This window comes from Mizuhopecten yessoensis, unplaced genomic scaffold (assembly GCF_002113885.1).
Source record: "Mizuhopecten yessoensis strain PY_sf001 unplaced genomic scaffold, ASM211388v2 scaffold213, whole genome shotgun sequence".
Classification (NCBI taxonomy): Eukaryota; Metazoa; Mollusca; class Bivalvia; order Pectinida; family Pectinidae; genus Mizuhopecten; species Mizuhopecten yessoensis.
The window spans coordinates 915,176-935,120 of NW_018403434.1; the positions used below are offsets into that span (position 1 = coordinate 915,176).

The 19,945-nt window shown below is 37.1% G+C and overlaps 1 protein-coding gene across 1 annotated transcript; it reads right to left on the reverse strand.

The window, feature by feature from the left end:
- Positions 1 to 2,025: 2,025 nt before the first annotated feature.
- On the reverse strand, positions 2,026 to 18,953 carry LOC110466141 (myeloperoxidase-like). The gene is made up of 15 exons (XM_021522516.1): positions 18,836 to 18,953; positions 16,279 to 16,584; positions 13,239 to 13,374; positions 12,153 to 12,391; positions 11,553 to 11,738; positions 10,326 to 10,383; positions 9,819 to 9,925; positions 8,943 to 9,044; positions 8,722 to 8,814; positions 7,798 to 8,047; positions 7,066 to 7,293; positions 6,642 to 6,854; positions 4,866 to 5,032; positions 3,722 to 3,818; positions 2,026 to 2,241 (listed from the first exon to the last, which is right to left on the reverse strand). The coding sequence occupies exons 1-15, from the start codon at positions 18,936 to 18,938 to the stop codon at positions 2,181 to 2,183; spliced, it is 2,346 nt and encodes a 781-aa protein (XP_021378191.1). The 5' UTR covers positions 18,939 to 18,953; the 3' UTR covers positions 2,026 to 2,180.
- Between the last annotated feature and the right edge of the window lie 992 nt (positions 18,954 to 19,945).

The following is a 19,945-nucleotide window of genomic DNA, read 5'->3' on the forward strand; positions in this document are numbered from 1 at the left end:
ATTTCATATTTTACAGCGTCTGTACATTCTTTTACTGTGAGTTGACCGTCGCATAGTTTACTTGTGTCTTTATTTATTTTATTTTCCAACACTGTTTTGCTTAAATAATCGTTTACTTTGGTGGGGTCTGGAGATTGTGTGGTGTATAGTTTTTTTTATAGAAATCATGCCCTGCTTTTAAAATTTCTGATTCTTTTGTTATTGTTTAATCCTCAACATTCAATTTTGATATACTTTTTCTTATCTGTCGTTTGTTCTCTAATTGGAGAAAATATTTGTTGTTTTTTTCTCCCTTCTCTACCCAATTTTCTTTCGCTCTTATTTGGGTGCCTTTTGCTTTAAATTCGTAGATGTCTCCTACTTGTTTTTCTAGATCTGTTCTTTTGTTTTCCATAGCCTCATCATCAGTGTGGTTAGTCTGTTCGTTCAGTATTTTTAGCTGTCGTTCTAGTTGGTTTAATTTGTTTTTCCTTTCTAGACTTTTCTTCATGCCGAAATCATTTGATTTTTCTTTAATTGTGGATTTACATAACTCCCATCCTACTTGTATATCTAGTACACCATTGTCTATTGCATGTCGGTATTCATTAATAACCTGTTTTATTGTTTTGATATACTAATCATCTGTTAGGTAGGAATTATTCATTTTCCAGAAGGATCCACCTCTTGTTGGTTTAGTAAGGTTTAATTTTAACGAGATAGCCATGTGATCTGTATGTTTTATAATTGCAGGTCTTATGTGACATGTATTAACAATAGGCCTGATATCCTCGTTAATTAACCAGAAGTCTATTCTACTTTTCTCTGACCCGTTTTTTCTTTTCCATGTAAATTGTAACTTGTTTTGATTAATTTGTCTCCAAATGTCAGTTAGTTTATTTTGTTTAATGAGCTGTGTTAAGCTGTTGGTAGTTGTGTTTCGTTTATTTATATTAGTTTTTCTGTCTATTTGTTTTAAGGTGTCGTTATAGTCACCCCCTATGATGAGAGAGCCTTTTGCTTCAGATTTTATAACTTCATTGATTCTTTTAAAAAACATGTTTCTGTCTTGTGGGTTGTTTGGTGCATAAATATTTATCAGTGTGTATGTTGCCTAAAACGTGTTGCAGAAAGAAAACCTCCTGTTGGGACGCCGATTTCCTGTTCGTAGACGTAAGAAAATGTTGTTTCATTCTGTACTTGAAATCATCGGTTTGATAGGAAGATGGAAATAAAAATCAGTATATTACCTTTCCTTCCCGTTTCATACAGATCTTTCATGATTCCGTATTACTACGTTGTGTCGCAGGCCTTTTCAGATCAAAGACAGCAACTGAATGCTCCTTCTTTAGAGAAGCCCCAGACACAAAGGATTGAAGTCTAACCAAATGGTCGTTTGTACCCTTTCTTGAACTAAAACCACTCTGAAGTGGTGATATTATTTTATTTCATTTCAATTTAAAAACCCTATCAGCCTACACTTGATCATTCCTTCGAGCAGTTTACAAACACAGATTGGGAGTGCAGTAGTTTTAAGGACCAGTGTTGTTAACCAGTTTATGATTAAATGCATTGATTTAAAACAAATAGGTCACAGATTCTATGTACAGTCTATGAAAAGGTTTTTTTCATACAGCTTCTGTGCAATTAATATACGATTATTTACACTCAATTGATCTTTATAATTAGATATGTTATTTTACTACTAATTCGGTCTCTGTTGATTCGTATTACGATGGCCGACAAGAGCCTGACAAAAAGATATGAATTTTCATATCTTTTTGTACCACGGTACACATTTATATGGTACACAAAGTTATGACAATTCAAATATGTGTGTACCATGTAAAAGTGTACCGTGGTACAAAAAGATATGAAAATTCAAATCTTTTTGCCAGGCTCTTGTCGGCCATCGTAGTTGATGTATTTGTGACACCTTTTAAAGTTTTGTATTTCTAGTTAAATGAATTCATTTCTGCGAGGTTCTTATTTTACATCGTTGTTTTGCTCTTAATGACTTACAACAATACAAACACAAAGCAAAAATTATGCAAAAGTGTTATTTATTGACAAAAAACTGTTAAATGTTTACAGAAGTTTACATTAACATGCTGTTTGGAAGGAAGAAAAGAAATAATACAAGTATGTCAGTTGATAGTTATGTCCGTTTTGCTGAAAAAGAAAACCTATTCCTTAAAGCATTACATCCAGAGGTCGACGTTGATGTCGGGCAGATCAGAACATGCCTTGAATTCGTTTAACCTTTAACAGAAACAAAACGTAATCTTAACATATTGTAGTTGATTTGAATTTATTTCGTTCAACCAAACGTTCTATTGCTAAATTAACAGTTTTGCACATCAAGCTACTCTTGTGACATTTGTAGCAAACATTTGTATCATGTATCTAGTAAGTTCAATATTCGCACACATCGCGCTATATCTGATCACTTGTAACATCCTAGTTTTCGCTCACCAAAGTTTAATATTCACACAAACAAAACAAATAAAAAAAAACTAGAAATGGTGATAGACATCTGCCTAGCATTTCTCTGTTCGTTGCCAATATGTTAAACTTTTTGAATCATTAAACTTGAAGTTGATATATTTTGAATAAAGGTGTGAAGGTGAGTTTTATCCACCCCATGTCTACATCACATTCAAAGATCAACCTTGGGACTACAGGCGGTAACGATATATAGTTTTATTATTAACCAATCAGTGCTCGTGGAAGTCATGAAGTAATTTTTGAAAGCCTTTAAATATTATCAACAGTAAGTAAGGGTCCTTTGGGGAATACTTGTACGAAGTTTGGTTCAGACAATTTTCAATGTATCACTTTTCACCGTTGAACCCTGACGAAAAACAGTTGACATTTTTCTTAATAACTGAACAAAAATCCCTTTATTTATTTCTATTTAATTTCAAAAGGTGTACTTTTAAACTAAAGGTATAATGAGATATAGTTGTTTAATGATTAACTGATAATAGCTCGATTTTTAATCACTTGGATAATTATCAAAATTGTAAAATGGCGGTCAGGCAAAAATGTCTACTAAGTTTGGGTGAAATTTGCTCAGAAAAAGTTCAGGAGAAATCGGTTTTAAATAATGGTTGACTCATCAAAAATATCACAGGAATTTATTAAGATGCGAATGACGTTTACGGTAAATATGACAGAAATAAAATGAAAATATAAAATTAATTGTGATAGTATTCTTAATCGATAAAAAAACCCACCTAAATATAAAATAGCGAGGATATTTATTTTACAATTTATCGTTTAACATGTAATTATATAAAAATAAAAATTAACGATATTCTTAGTATAGTTCAACAGAAATAGATACGTGTTTACGGACAGACCTATGTTTTACTACCGTTCCAATAGTAACTAAGATCTTAAATTCGCACGGACATCGCGTTCTTATATTGTTGATTTGTATCTGATCATACTGTACTTGTGTCAAAAAGCCTGACAGTTGGTGTTTTACTTGTAATGTTTTTGTCATGCATCATGCTGAATTACAGTTAAACACCAGGTCCCAGTTAACATCTACAGTGTGTTCCGTTTTACTATATAATTGTGTCCAATGGAAGTCTTCTTTCGATAAAATGTTTTGGCAACTATCAATTTGTTGGGTATACCATTAACATAATTGCAAGTTTTTTCTAAGCCCATATCCTATTAAACTTTTCTATGTGCTGCATTAAGATTGGCAAATATAATCTGCAATACTCACCTTGGTATTTCGAAGATGTTTTCCTGGATTCTTTGTATGCCAAATACTTCACACATAATCTTAGCCAATGGCAATGATTTGATGTTATCTCTCTGAGCTGAAAAAATAGAGAGAAAAATAAGCCTATAACACAAAACTGATGAAGTACATACATGTGTCCTCGTCGGCAAGTATCCGATGTAAGTGTTACTTTTTTGTGCTGATTAGGCAGGTGAAACACGGCATTTGGTTATATTTTTTAATATCCTAAAAACAGATAGAATCCGTTCGGGATATGCTTCCATGAGTGTGATGTATATGCATGCATGCATGCGTGTATGTATGATTGCGGCTTCCTTGCGGTAGCGCAGATCTGATGCCGCCAGTAACTTAAACATTCAGATCGTACAAGGCAGAAGACGGCATTCATAAGCATTGACAAATACGTGCTCATAATTTAAACACGTTACTTGTTGAAGAGATAATGGTGCATTTTACCTGGCGATGTCGGAATAAATGGAAATGAAAAAGTAGAATAGAACTGCTAAGGCAGCACTTAACCTCAATACGAAAGATATTAAACTGTCTTATTCTGATTTTAAACCTTCAATAGCGAATTTTAATAAAACGAATTGGCAAAATAATAGGTCTGAAGAAACAAACAATAAATAGTTTTCAGTTCAACATCATGTGGGTTTAAGTGCAAAAGGTAGAGCAGACCTCAGAGAGGAAGTTTTTCTCTCCCGAATGCGCATAGGCCATACCTTCATCACACATAGTTACATTTGACATAAGGAAGACCAACCTTATTATCATGCATACGATCAACTATTTACAGTCAAACACTTTATAATTGAATGCGCTGATTTTAAACAAATACGTGGCAAATGTTACATTACACCCTCTATGAAACGTTTATTTGATATAGTTTCTGTCCAATCAATCTATGATTATTTTTATTCAATTAATCTCTATAATAAGATATGATATATTTCATAAATAATACGTTTGCTATTGATATAATTTGACATCTTTGACACATTTTAACCTTTGTTTTCTAGTTTTCATGTATTCATTTTCTGTGAATGTCTATTTTTTACATTGTTGTTTGGCCCTAAATGACTCAAATTGTCGATGGGCCGTTAAACAATACAATTACAATTACCTTGCGACATTCCTTGAGGCAGAGGGCGCTCAAACCAGAAGCGGTCGCCTCTTTTAAGGGCCCGGAACTGCAATCCCAGCAGACAAGCGAAGGTGCTACTTATGTGGGCATCATCGACGGAATTCTCTGTCATCGCACCGACAAACAGGTCAATGTCTTCCACATCCCTTTATACAGATCAAACGGTAATCATTCTTGGAATTTGGTTTCTCAACTAGCAAACAGGCAATTTCATTTACTTCACTATAGACAGGGGAAACGTCACAGTAATCTTTCATATCGGTCTTTTTAGTTTCACTAAATAACGGTCATAGTAGTTAATATATATGTCACAGTAAAATCGATTGGGGCTTTATAGACAAGCATGTCAATGTGATCCATTTCCCTGCAGGTAAATGGGGGTACTGCTTTTTGAAAGATGTTTTTTTCATTCCATATGATGACTCCTATATTTATGATGATTGAAGTAGATAAGCATTATTTTTAATAGTATTAGTTGCCTAACGGCCATTCAACACTAAACAGGTCATCATATAACTTAAATAACATTATATTGATAACGTGTCGTCATATTTAATACTGGATTTAATTTGTTTTCATCGTTTATGAAGTTATAACAACATTGGGTTTCTGGACTTATTTATCAAGAATCGCCAGGCCATTCATTTTATCTACATTTAAAAAGCATTTTAGTTATCTATGGAAGTACGAATAAAAGTAAAGCTGTTTTTCTTCACTTAACCATGAAGAAAATGCAATTGAGAGAGCGTGAGGAAAATGTATCAGTGAGAACAGCTTATCAATGAAGTACCATTATAAAAATTAGATTTGTAGGAAATCACAGTTAATATGCTATAACGTCTTATTTCAAACAAGTTAATTTATATTTAACATTCATACAATTATGTTGAATGTTTATTTAAATTAATAAAATGATAATGTTCATTTAAATTAGCATAAAAGCAATGCTCTTGGGGTGGCTTCACAGCTGACGGTAAAGAAAACTGCGCTAGTATTACGTCATACGGCCCGATAATGTATCAATAAACAGTGTGATGAGGTGTGATGCAAAGTTATATATGTTGTCAGATTATAATTCTAGTTTTTTTTAAAATAAATAAAACTAACCAGACTTTCGCCGTTGATAGAATAGGAATGAAATTATTACCGAAACTTTCTTTAAAGATAACGTCGGATTTTTCTAGATAATAACGATGGGAGCTTACTTTGTTTTCCAACTAGAATATTAAATTTTGTTTATGTAATTTTCTGAAAAATTCTGTCTGAAACCTTAATAACAGCCCGTGAATCGCCCATATATTTTGCTCGTTATCAAATTCGAGTTATATATGCTCAAACAAAATCTTCTGTCAACTTGTGGACATTCTGTAACTACATGAAAGAAGAGATAAAATATATGTTGGAAATAAAACTCATCGGCTATGTGCCCATATGTACATATGAAAAAAATAGATTAAAAAACTATAACTTGCCCCGTTATTTGAAATTGTAATACAAACGAAGTCAGGAGATTTACTTGATAAATACCCGATCAAGACGACAATTCCTAACAGTTGACAGTTCACCTTTTTATTATTTAATTCGCCAATTTTAAACAACGCGTGACCTGTTTTGTGTTCTGTGTTGTGAATGTCAATTCCGCAATCTTATATGATTCTGATTATAGCTTAATCTGTCGATGGGCCGACCGTAAGACGATGCAAAAACAAAAATCGCAGATATTTGTACCATATCATTAGTGTAAAAGATACGTACTTGTAAACTTCCTTCAGTTTTGTTCGGAACCATGGGGTATGGTCTCTCAGTTTCGAAAAGGATGTTGGTACACGTAAGCCACACAGTCTTCTGTATTTCGTGTAGCCTGGCAGCCCATGTTCGCGGCCTCTCTGTATGTTAAGTGAACTAAGGTCAAGCCCATCTCCAACTTTTTGAACGAACAAATTTTCGTGTATCGATTGGACAAAAAATCTGAAAAAGAAGAGTTATTAAGAAGACGCCCAAAGTCCAGTATCCCTTGATATCTACACAATCATGGAAAGAAATTCTCATTAAAAAATACTTCAACTAGGTCATTTAAAGAAAAAACACCGATGATAACCCCCGCAAGCAACGAAGTTTGTTTTCTGCTATACATAATTGTTGCACTTATATATTGAGCACTTATTTAGTCAATACATACGCGTCTCTCTTCTTGCACGACAAGGAGACCATCCAGCGGGCCAGATTTTGCAATTGCGTACTGTCGGAGATTATGTCTGGTCTGAAGAAGTGATTATCGAGTCGATCCGAGTCATTTGTGATCATAAAGCCCTCGTTCAGTTGGAGCAAGTTTTGGGAAACTAGTGTGTGGCCGTATCGCATGGCTGCCGTACTGAATTCGTTGATACCGGACGGGTCCACGTCTTTTCTGTAAGATTCAATGAAGATTCTTACTGTTATAGAACTGCCATGAAATGAATACATAAGCCATATCATAAAAGTGTAATATTTAAAAAAAAAACGTTCAATTAATATAGTATCTGTTCGTCTTTGCAACCTCTTTAAATCAGTCAAGATGGTGAAACAAGTTCAATTCGAGGTGTTGACCGACATAAATATGTTACAAGAATCCGAAAGAGAGACGAATATTTTCTTTTATGAGTCCTTCAAAGCACTGTTCTTGAAACATGTATGGTACTTACATGTTTTAAGTTCTTTAAGTTGACCTTAATTGTCAATAGGTTGTCAAGCAATACATAGAAAAAACAAAACTCGCTTCTGATTGGTTGAAATTTATATTAACGCTTTTTGACGAATCCTTTGGGCTATATGGTAGCTAGATGGTCATTTGAAGCGGTTTCTGTTACTTTAAGACTTGTTAAATGATCCGATTTGTTTCCATCGTCAACACAACAATGCCAATGTGTCTTACTCGTATGGATCTGTGTCGTCTAAGGTGAGTTGGAATCTTCTCATAGCATTGTCCCCGATCACATCAGGTAGCCACACTGCGTATGTCACATGCTGCATAATTGCCCCGATGATCTTCCTGGTCCTCTGGTATATCTCTTCGTCGTCAGCAAGGCCAAGAGCCTTGAAACGTTTGGCCAGAATATTGTGGTATCGTACGAAGGCAATGTGTATGGCTCCAAGGTGAGGGTTCTCGTTCACACGCACGTCACCTAATCACAGATAATACAAAAGATGAAAGACAAATTAAGAATTTCGTGTTGCATTCAGATACACATTGAATTGTGCTACGCTCGATTGTAAGATTGATCAGTAATGCGTGTATTTCTGTGTGTATTTGCTTGTAGATATGGATTGTTGATTTTAACAATTCGCACACAAAAAACGGTTATAATGAATGATACCATAAATGAAAGCAAAAGTATCACATATAAAACAAGCCGAAAGTGTATTGAACACAATTATTTTCATGTATTGTCATATGCTTTAGACAAGAGTAGGGTTGCACGACAGGTCAAATTGGAAAGGACTAATACATGGTTAATTAAATATCAGTTAACACACAGAGATTTTTAATTTGATTGTTGGTTTTTAGTTTGATGTAACTGCACTTCTATCTTCACAGTGTTGTTTGGTCCTAAATGACCTTATTGGTTTGTCGATGGGCTGTGCAACAATTAAAAACTAACAAACAATCTGAAAACTAGAGCACCGATGAACAATGTACATCCGTTCCATTAATAAAAGGAAATTCAGAAAAGAAAAGAGATCCCTTTTCAAATTTGGTAAGTAGATTGGTATTGGTTTCTTCAATGTCTCTTAAATAAAAGAAGCATACGAAAAAAGCATTTGCCTCTTAAGATACAGTGGGATATAGTAATCTTACCAGCTAACTGACAATGGTCATTAACATTCCTTAATAGGCAGGTAGACTTGTCATTTGCCGGTAACAGGTTATCACCCTCGACTTTCATCAGACCTACAGTATGAAAAAAATGAAATCAAGTATATAATCCAGGAAATGCAATATTGTATCGAAATTTCAGTTGCAAATACTTCGTTTACATTTTTATGATGACCGCAAAAATGTACAGAACTTAATCTTACCATCTGTCCCCGCGCGAAGTTCCTGGGCAAGAGCCTCCTCAGAACCATACACCTGGGATCCATCAACGAAGGATGTGATGGCGTTCACTTGTTCTCTTACCCCTAAATACAAGATGGCAATCGATCTACAGGCATATATATGCATATTCGGCATGATAGGGATCATGGCAGTTTGTTCAATTTGATGTTTGACAATCAGATGTACACGTTTGTCTTTATGTGTGGTTTATGGGCCTAGTCCAGACCTTTCATTTTATCTAAGCTCTGCCTGGTCGAGATTTTTAATGATCTATTACTCTATCGCGAGAAATGTTTTCTCTTTGTGGCTGTGTATATGTGAACAGCGATGTAAGCGCTTTCTTACATCATATAGCGTGCTGTATGTCTTGTCAATATTCCGTTTCTTAAATGTCGATGGGCGTGGTCCTTATCTGTTTTTGTACTTGATTGGTCATCAGATTGTTGACCAATCGACAGATGGAATAAGTGTTAAACAGTAATGCACGACCCGCAACTTAACTAAGAATCGCATCATAAACATTGTTTGCAATATAATATTGTCATGAAGTAACCTTTTCCCCTGAATTTGACGACAGGTTTGTGGATAAGTTCTATAGATATCCACTGCATACATGTAACCTGTTATGGGTATAATGAGACCAGATTGAATACTGTGATGGGTGCCTTCGGCATGGTCTTTAAGTGAGGTAGCACTCTAAACTCCTGTGGTGATATTTGCTGTTAAATAGGATGTTAAAATAGCTTGGAGAAAATAGGGCCCCTTTAAATCTGTACGAGTGCACCGCTCGAGTAGTACCTTGTTTAAATGGGTCCCCTTTCGATCAGTAAGGGTGTTGAGACTGTTGAATTACATACCTGGAAGACATGGGTTTTCCCTGATCGGTAAGGAACGCACTAGGTCCATACAATCTCTAGTGTAGACGGGGTCGCCGGGTTCAATTTCAATAGTAGCACACTGGGTCCTTCGAAGCATAAAATTTGAGATAAGGAAGACCAACCGTACTGTCATGCATGTGCTCTACCAATTAGTCAAACACAGTATATTTGAATGCGATGATTTCAAACAAATACGTGACAGATTTTATAATGTACCCTCTATAAAACGTTTATTTGATACAGTTTCTGTGCAATAGTTTATGATTATTTACATTCAATTAACCTCTATAGTAAGATATGATACATATCATAAACAATTCATTTGATATTGATTTATTTTGACATGTTTTACCTTTTAACCTTTTGTTTATGGTGTTCATGTATTCATTTTGTGTGAATGTTATTTTACATTTTGTTGTTTGGGCCTATATGACTCAAATTGTCGATAGGCCGTTAAGCAATACAACAACAATAACAATAACTAACCTCATTGCTCTCTCCGTACTAGACAGCGAACAACAGCCCACGTTGGTGCCATTTCTACCTGTAAAAACATTGAGTCAATCAATACTTACATTTCATGAGTACTGATTGTAATACCACATGTTAATTGGAGAGACTGCATTAACCTCTCTTGTTATGCCCGTTTGTTAGACTGAGCTATTCAAATCTTAAACGTCTAAACAATTTTCGTTTTCCTAATGTCTACCTTGACAATGCCTCAACTTTTGGCCTTTAGTTGAGTATTCGCCCCTGTGCGGAAGGCTTTGGGTTCTGGCCCCTGGCCGAGACATACCAGAGTCTGTAACAATGGTAGTTTCTACTCCTGCTTAACGCTCAGCAATTTAGGATGGGGCGACTGGTTCGCCCGTTGTCAGTTTAATGTGACCGGGTGGGGTGTCCTGCTTGGCGTTTCCGGCAGTATCTGTTAGTGAGGTAGCACTATAAAGTCGGCATCAGTTCCGCGCTATCACAAGGAGACAAACACGAACATATCGCAGCCTCCCAAAACACACACGCATACACTACACGCGTGTATCTTGGAAGGCCGTCCTTAAATGACCATAGCTGTTGATAGGACGTTTAACAATACTAAACCAAACCAAACCAATCAAAAGCTAAGGTCATTTCAGGACGTGCCTCCATGTGTGTTATGTATGCATTCATGTGTGCCGGAACCAGAGGGATCTTTCCGAAATTTGAAATGAAAGTTCCGTATGCTCTCTAGTAATTCATATTGTATTTGGGAACGATCGGGAAGCAAACGTGACCGACAGTTGGGCATCTTGAATTTCTAGTTATCGCTATTCATCAGAAAGTGCTTGAGGGATTTGTGTCAAATTTCACATGCAGATTTCCGATGGTCTCCTTGGTCCCTTTGGTAACAGTCTCCCTGCCCCCTACAACTTTGCGTTTAGTTATGCAATTCTTATACCATATTATCTGTCATAGTGGCAAACATGTGACAAAACAAGATTTAAGTAACATATCACCTTCTGTAGATCTGATGAACCTTCAAGGACCTCGTTTTATTAAATATCTTATGCATTGATTACATTTTTTTACTGAAGGTTTATCTGCCCTGACTATGTGCTTTTCAGTTATCTGCAAGGTTTATCAACATTCATAATAAAAAAAACAACGATTTCATGTTTACTTAAGTGTTAGTCTTACATTATTCCTTTGTAGGAGTTGTCAATAATATACCCATACCTTTAGTCATAGGGGTTTCCGTGAGGTCGTGGTCCAGAAACTGACCCCACACCGTCACCATTACACTTCTGGTTGGGTCATCGGGTGTCTGGAGGTCACTCTCGTTTCGTAACACTGTTCTGGATACCGTCCTGGGACTTGGTAGGTTAAAGTGATTCTTGCCAGTCGTCCGTACGCCACCGATCCCTTAAAGACGAAAACACCATTGTGCTAACAGATGGTGTACGGATCCAATGTCCGATCCGATATATCAATAATGTCGTGTTTCTTGTGCGAAGCAATTCTTTCGAAAGATTAACCTAAAACTAGAATTACCAGTGTTCTTCTACGTATAGTTATTTATTTTATCATATAATTCGTGGAGACATGTAGAATCTTAATTATGTAATGTTTAGTGTCAGTCTCGATCCACAACGCTTTTTATATTTTTATTGAAGTTTTGGCGTTGAACTCAATGTTCATTGTGACAAATCATGTATGCACTTGAAGTTAAAATAATCAGGGAACACAGACATCTGTTCCGATATGAATGTAAAGTAAATGCAACTTTCATATTAAATCCTTGATAATAATGGAATTGAAATGTAAAGAATTACCTACCATCTTCGTATTCTGCATTTAAAAGACGAACCTGGGGCGTCCCGGTTGAACCCCATTTCGGATGCTTTAAATTGTTACAGGTGCCATTGATTCTCCTGAAAGGCGAGTCAGCATCTATTTTGCAATCGATGTTACACACTGGACGATTCCAGCTATCGCAGTTGTCTCCCTCTACAGCCCTGAACACCTTTTTCACACTTCGACTCCTCCGAAGCCTGCTGAGGGACCGGAATTTACCGCTGTCGAACAGAACATGTTTGTTGATACAGGCATACACAAACATGCATGTAGTTTATATAATTGAAAACATCTTTTTTACAGGAATGCCAAAATACAAAGGTTATACACAGAATTCGAATTATGTATACAAAAATAGAACAACCTCGCAATATACATTATCAGTTTACATATAAATAATCTAAAATTCGTAAAATGTTACGGAGGGATATACTTTATAATGAAATTCGACTTTGGTGCTCTAGCATCTGTTTGACAAATAACTCCATGTTTGTTATTATTTGTATATGTTATACATTGGCGGAATATGATATATTCCAAGGTCTGCTTTTTTATCGGCATTCAAGATGACTGCTATGAGGTCTAATGGCCCATTAGACCATAAATCCATAAATCTCGTTGATGTGAAGTTAGATCTTCATCGTGTTTCATTCATAGCTTCATTCAGGTTACTACTAAAGCCATTGTGCCTCTTGATTTCTGTCCTCTCGCTACAAAAAAACCCATGTTTCACCCCCTGCAGGTCGGGGATCGAGAAAAGAATACACCTGTTACCAACTGCATATATCCCAAGAGGCGACTTATGTAGGAACCCCTGCAGAGTTGTGGACTTTCATGTCCATACTTGGGGACAAATAAAAGACCAAAATAAAAAGTCTGCACCCATTGCAATATTTGGGATCTTTGTATTTTCCCTTGAGCCTTGCTTGTTAACACCTCATTTTTTACTTGTTAAATGTTAAACGTTTAACTAGGTGAGGTAGGCAATGGGCTCTGACCCAAGGCCGGGACATACCAAAGTCCTTAAAAATGGTAGTATAAAATACTGGATGTAAGTTTACTACTCACGGTCCTAAAAGTATTTCCGTAGCAAACAGAGCTATCAGAGTTCTGTTCTCCTCACGTTCTCCCTCTGTGCCGTACACCATGTCGTTCAGACCAGCCATCGATGCAGCAGATGATCCGCCTGGGGGAAAGTCGATACCTGAGAAAAATTCACATTCGTTATACAGCTATTTATAGTGTATAATAAGAAGGAGTAAAGATATAACTAACTACCTTCTTGCTAGCTCATATACTTTTTCAAATGTTAGAAGGGTATCATGCGCAATATACCTGGGTGTTTTTTGTTTTCAAATGAAGCTAAAATCATGGGCACCTTAAAGCTTCTACTTCAGCGGCTTTACATGATCTTTACACGATCTTTACTAACAACATGACCGACAGGGACTTCTACTTCAGCGGCTTTACACGATCTTAACTAACTACATGACCGACAGGGACTTCTACTTAAGCGGCTTTACACGATCTTTACTAACTACATGACCGACAGGGACTTCTACTTAAGCGGCTTTACACGATCTTTACTAACTACATGACCGACAGGGACTTCTACTTAAGCGGCTTTACACGATCTTTACTAACTACATGACCGACAGGGACTTCTACTTAAGCGGCTTTACACGATCTTTACTAACTACATGACCGACAGGGACTTCTACTTAAGCGGCTTTACACGATCTTTACTAACAACATGACCGACAGGGACTTCTACTTCAGCGGCTTTACACGATCTTTACTAACAACATGACCGACAGGGACTTCTACTTCAGCGGCTTTACACGATCTTTACTAACAACATGACCGACAGGGACTTCTACTTCAGCGGCTTTACACGATCTTTACTAACAACATGACCGACAGGGACTTCTACTTCAGCGGCTTTACACGATCTTTACTAACAACATGACCGACAGGGACTTTTACTTCAGCGGCTTTACACGATCTTTATTAACAACATGACCGACAGGGACTTCTTCTTCAGCGGCTTTCCACGATCGTTACTAACAACATGACCGACAGGGACTTCTACTTCAGCGGCTTTACACGATCTTCACTAACAACATGACCGACAGGGACTTCTATTTCAGCGGCTTCACAGGATCTTTGCTAACCACATGACCGACAGGGACTTCTACTTCAGCGGCTTTACACGATCTTTACTAACAACATGACCGACAGGGACTTCTACTTCAGCGGCTATACACGATCTTTACTAAAAACATGACCGACAGGGACTTCTTTCTACTGAACTTTCCCTTTCTTGATCCCCATTTTGTGCATGAGCAAGGAAAAATATACCTGTTGCATCCCACTTCATGTAGTAAAAGGTGACAAATGCGCCCCTCCCACCCCATCTGCTGCCCCCATTTCAACATTAGGGATCTTTATATAGTTCTGAAAACCATTTGTTTCTTAGTGCCTTGCTTGGCAATATCTCAAGTATGACCTTAATGTTGAGCGTTTGCCCATGTGGGATAGGCAATGGGGTCTGGACCCCCATGCTTGTTCAGACTTCCGGTATGACGACCTGAGCGAGCCGTATATTTCGATTTTACTACTGTTTTATTGAAATTTGACTCCCATGATTTTGATGCTGCAGAACACTCAAATGACGACTTCTGAGTCTATTAGTTGTTAGTGAACTGTAATTATATTTGGTTTAGACAAATTACCTCGTCAATTTGTGACAAGCACGCTATTTATAGCATGTACCTGTACACGCACATGCAAAGGCCGTATACGTGTCATTCGCTCGTGCGCTTACCAATATACAAGCAACATGTCAACTATGGAGGCAAGTCAACCCCCAGTCCAAGACTATAAGTGTGAGAGCTTTTCGGATATTTCGGAATGCTTCAAAAGGCTACATTGTTCTTTCTTCAAGGACATGAAAATTGTTAGTGAGAGCCTGTATGAATTAAAGGGGGAAAATTAGGTACTGGACTCGGCGGCTACTCTAGAGAACAAACAGAACAATCTCAATCCTATTACTTGCTCGGCAACTATATTCAGCTTCAGCTTAGTCGTCGCCATTTCATTTGAAACGAAAACAGCTCCGGAAAGAATATATGCAAATTTGGTCTCGACCACGCAGACGCTAAGGATCCACCATAATAATTGTTGACATTTTGCGCAAGACCTGCCGCCCGCGATGAGTGACTAAACATGCATGGTTGAAAACTGGGTGGAACAGGTAAAGGAAAACAATAACGGTTTAATTTTCCTGTTTAAAGACATGGTGTCGTGATCAGGAGTCGACGACGTTAAACAGTAGGACAATACATTGATCAATCAATCGAAAGTGTCGTATGAAATTAATCTAGTTGTTAGCAAGTGAGTCCCCCTATTTTTGTTATTAACGTTTCCTTTAAAACGCTACTGGTCCTGAACGGCATAGGAGATTTTGACTAAACTTAGTCTGGAGCATCCTTAGGGAAACATCACTCAATTTTGAATAAACAGTTAGTGTGGCCCCCTGGGGCAGAAGAGCGGGGGCAAATAGAAGAAAAACCTTGACAAATCAATTTCGGGTTAGAGGGATTTTATCTTAATTTTGTACAGGAACATTCTCGGGCTTCTGTAGCATTGGAGGGATTTTATCAAAATTTGGCTTGAAGTTTTCTGTGGCAAAGGTGATTCGATTTTGCAAAAACGGAACGTGTTGCCCTTGTGGGTACTGAGGGGTAGGGCCAAGATGGAAATTCAAGGTTTAAGTCTACAAAATTTGACCTCAATCATCCTTGGGCCAAGGGGACTAGATTTTATATGAACAGATGGTGTGGCCCCTCTGGGTGCAGAGTTTCGGGGCCCATTAGGGAATAACTTGAGGTTTAAATCTTTAAAAACCACCTTTCGGTAGGGATTTTATGTAATACGAATAATTTCCCATGGTTGCTTTATTATCCAGGTGACCGATATAGGCCCTACTGCAGAAAACTCATTTTGAACGTTGTATAACGATCCTGACTAAACATGCTGATCATTCCTAGAGCAAATATAATGCGCTGTTATATAAACAAATACTTGCAATAAAACGGGCACATACCGGATGTAAAATGGCGATTTCGTATCACGAACTCCTCCTCGAGCAATTTCTTTGCTTTGATTAAGGCGAGCTTTACAGCGAGAGTAATCTTATAACCGCTTCTCGTCGCGACGTCAACACTATCCTCATCCAATGTGTCAGAAGACAACTCCGATTCCTCCGCATTTTCCCCTCTCGTCTCCTCATTCAAATCTTCCAAGACTTCCTCCAACTCCCGGTAGATATCCGATGTCATTTTCGTCATCACGTTGCCAAGGGTAAGACAACATATCACCAGCACGGCAGTTTTAGCCGACAGCATCATGTCTGGGAAAAAGGCAACGATGTAATCAATAGCCAGTAACGTGTTGGGATAAGAAAGCTTTATTATAACACCTTGACATTTAAAACAATGTTCAAAATAGCGAACACCAACAGTTACTACATTTTGTAAATATAAAAAGCATAGGATATGTTATCGTAAAAGTATAATTTCAGATGTGTTATCAACGATTTTTAAATTGTCATTTTCATTCTTTTCGTCTTCCAAATGAATAAATACTACAGCGGACAACTAACATACAGTCGATCATTCAGTTACAACGCCGTTGTTAGATTACTTTTCACATGTTGCGAGTATTACAATGAGTTGGAATCCAGCAGACATACACATATGGAAGCATACAATACATACTGTGAAAAGGACGTAAAATCAAAATTCATACTAGATGTGTTTTCTGACACCTTGCATAATGGAGTGATTCACTATTCTATTGTTTGACGCTTGTAGTTCATCAGTGATGTGTAGATTAATGGACATAATTATTATCTATTCTAGCAACAAGTGTATTCCCAAAGGAAACAATGCTAGCATTGCATCCGAAACATCATCAACAAGCTCTATTAAACTATTTTCAACTCGAGGATATCCTCTAGAAATGAGCTTAGAATCACCAAAGTTATCTATTTATTACAGGGTCGCTAACCTTATCATTGTTGTCAGGCTCGATATGACTTCACCGTTGTTTTTGCCATTAAGCAATTAACTAATTAACCATCTACCAGAGGTGTATTCTTTATATATTCCCGACCTGCAAGGGTGACCAGTGAGAATACAATTCGAACACTCTACCAGAAGAATTTTATATCTCAACCCTCTACTGATGGAAAAGACTATTTATCCACCTGTAATTTATAGACTGCAAAACTCTTCAATTTAGATATACAGAAAAACACAATTAGTGAGCCATTTATTAACGGGTTTATAAAGCACTCGCATTGCAAAAATGCTAGTTCACTACAATTAACCATGAAGTAAGCATTGCCGACATAATTACAAAAAAAACCGCCCTCTAACAAATAGTTGTTCATGTTAATAAAGGTTCATGACGTCAGCGATGTAACGACACCTATCTGTTTATAAACCATGTGCTATTTAACAATAAGGCTTGCCTATGCATCAATTTGTCCGGTTGATTTATACCGTGCACGAATGGTGTTCGTTAATCCCAAGCTTTCTATTTTCTTTCAGTAGGATGTGCATCATATTACTAAAGATGGGTAGGAAAGATTTGGTTATGATACCCCCTTGATGTGGTTCGTTGGCTCCTGTAAGTTAAACTTTTGTTTTTGTTATATTTGTCCGCTACGCCGACTGATAGGTATGTACTTCCGTTTCGTGGCTAAAGGAATTAACGACACGTTAAGTTCATTTAAGCAATTCTAAGAGTCCAGCATTATCTTGTTGATTACTGCTTGCGGAGTAATAATTTACATGATAGTAACGTATTATTCATAACATTCTCCAGTATAGTTAATGACATTAGCTGTTAATAAGACGTTAAACGAAATAAAATTAAACCAAACCAACTTGCAGATATTTTTACTTTTGAAGGTTATTTGAGCTCTGCCTTTCTTAGTCGTCAGAAGGCACAACCACAATAACAGCCACCACTTGTATAGTTACATCGAAACAGAAAACAATACAATTTTCGAACGTTACTGACAGTGACATTCCAAGACCTTGTAAGAACGTCATAACAAATATGAGTACCATCACAAAATGTACACAAATTTTGCACTGTTTAAAGCAATGAGGTGGACACAATTATTTCCAAACAAACATCCGTAGCAGTGACAAGCTCCAAGAAACAAGCGACGATTTTAAGGCCAGACAGTGATAGAGTGGTAGAACATCTAACTGGCTCGATCAACAAGTTAACAAGAAGCATTAACAGGTATCGATAAGGGTAAGTTTAGCAGGCAAAATGTATAGCAATTCAGATTCAAACGGATATATTAGCTGAAATCAGAAGCTGAGAAATGAAATACATTCCCAGAATAAATAGACCAGTAAACTTAGTGTCGCCACCAAAGCCAGTAAATATTAACGTTGAATGAATCCGAAAGATGTTTTCTTTGCATAAACAAGCCGAAAGAGTGATAAAAAAGCAATTTAAGGCAAAAGTTATAAGTTGAACATTGAAGTATCGAGATACATTGCCTTGTTTCGTGTCAAAGCCAGTAGTCATGTAATTTGTTCGCTTATACGTGTAAAATATAAAATTGAACACCTTACCTTTTCCTTGTTCGGAGCGTTTGCAGACCTTGAATTTTCCTTTTTCACTCCGCTGTTGGGTATTTGAGACGTCCTTTATATATGCACAACACAATGAATGCATCCATGTACGCCCTAGGTCACGTGATAGAGCTTTGTTCAAAAAAATATGTTTACGTTGTTAATGACGAAATAGGGTCTATTTTAATTTATTTCAAACCTGGACGTCAAAAGCTTGATATTTATATAGCGCCCACGCTTATAGGACTTGTAAGTTTTTTTGAATGAATAGATTACGTAAAACGATGAGTCTTTTAACAGAATGTTAGCTTTTAATAGCACGCCAAACCCTATAAACCAAATGATGTGGAGTTATTGCTGTCGAATTATCCTTCTGGTTTTGCGTCTGATAAAATCATTTGAAACAAGCTTATTATTATGAATATAATCATAAATATGATAAAGGTTTGGTTTGATTTTATTAGCTCAACTGGACCATGGTGAGCTAATGCCATACCGCAGCGTCCGTCGTCCATCCGTCGTCCGTCCGTCGACTTTTCTTTTAAAACGCTACAAATCTTGACCGGCAAAGTAGATTTTGACTGAATTTGCTCTGGAACATCCTTAGGCCAAGGGGACTCAATTTTGTATAAACGGTGGGTGTGGCTCCCTTGGGGGCATTGAGGCGGGTCCGAATAGGGAAAATAGAGGTAAAACCTTTAAAATCCTTCTTCTACCGTAGGGATAAAGGGATATTATTCCCATTTAGTCTGGAGCATCCTTGGGCCAAGGGGACTCAATTTTGTATAAACGGTGGGTGTGGCCCCCTGGTGGCATTGGGTCGGGGCCGAATACGGGAAATAGAGGTAAAACCTTTAAAATCCTTCTTTTATCGTAGGGATTAAGGGATTTTATCCTGATTTAGTCTGGAGCATCATTTGGCCAAGGGGACACAATTTTGTATAAACGGTGAGTGGGGCCCCCCTGGGGGCAGAGGGGCGGGGCCGAATAGAGGAAATAGGGGTAAAACCTTTAAAATGCTTCTTCTACCGTAGGGATTAAGGGATTTTATCCTGATTTAGTCTGGAACATTCTTAGACCAATGGTACTCAATTTTGTATAACGTTGGGT

Bases quoted from the DNA above. Each gene is read 5' to 3' on its own strand.
- LOC110466141 (XM_021522516.1), bottom strand. From the start codon at position 18,938: ATGCATTCATTGTGTTGTGCATATATAAAGGACGTCTCAAATACCCAA. The intron at 8,815-8,942 runs GTAAGATTAAGT...TTCATACTGTAG, and splicing joins ACTTCGCGCGGGGACAGATG to GTCTGATGAAAGTCGAGGGT. The intron at 2,242-3,721 runs GTGAGTATTGCA...TTTCTGTTAAAG, and splicing joins AACATCTTCGAAATACCAAG to GTTAAACGAATTCAAGGCAT.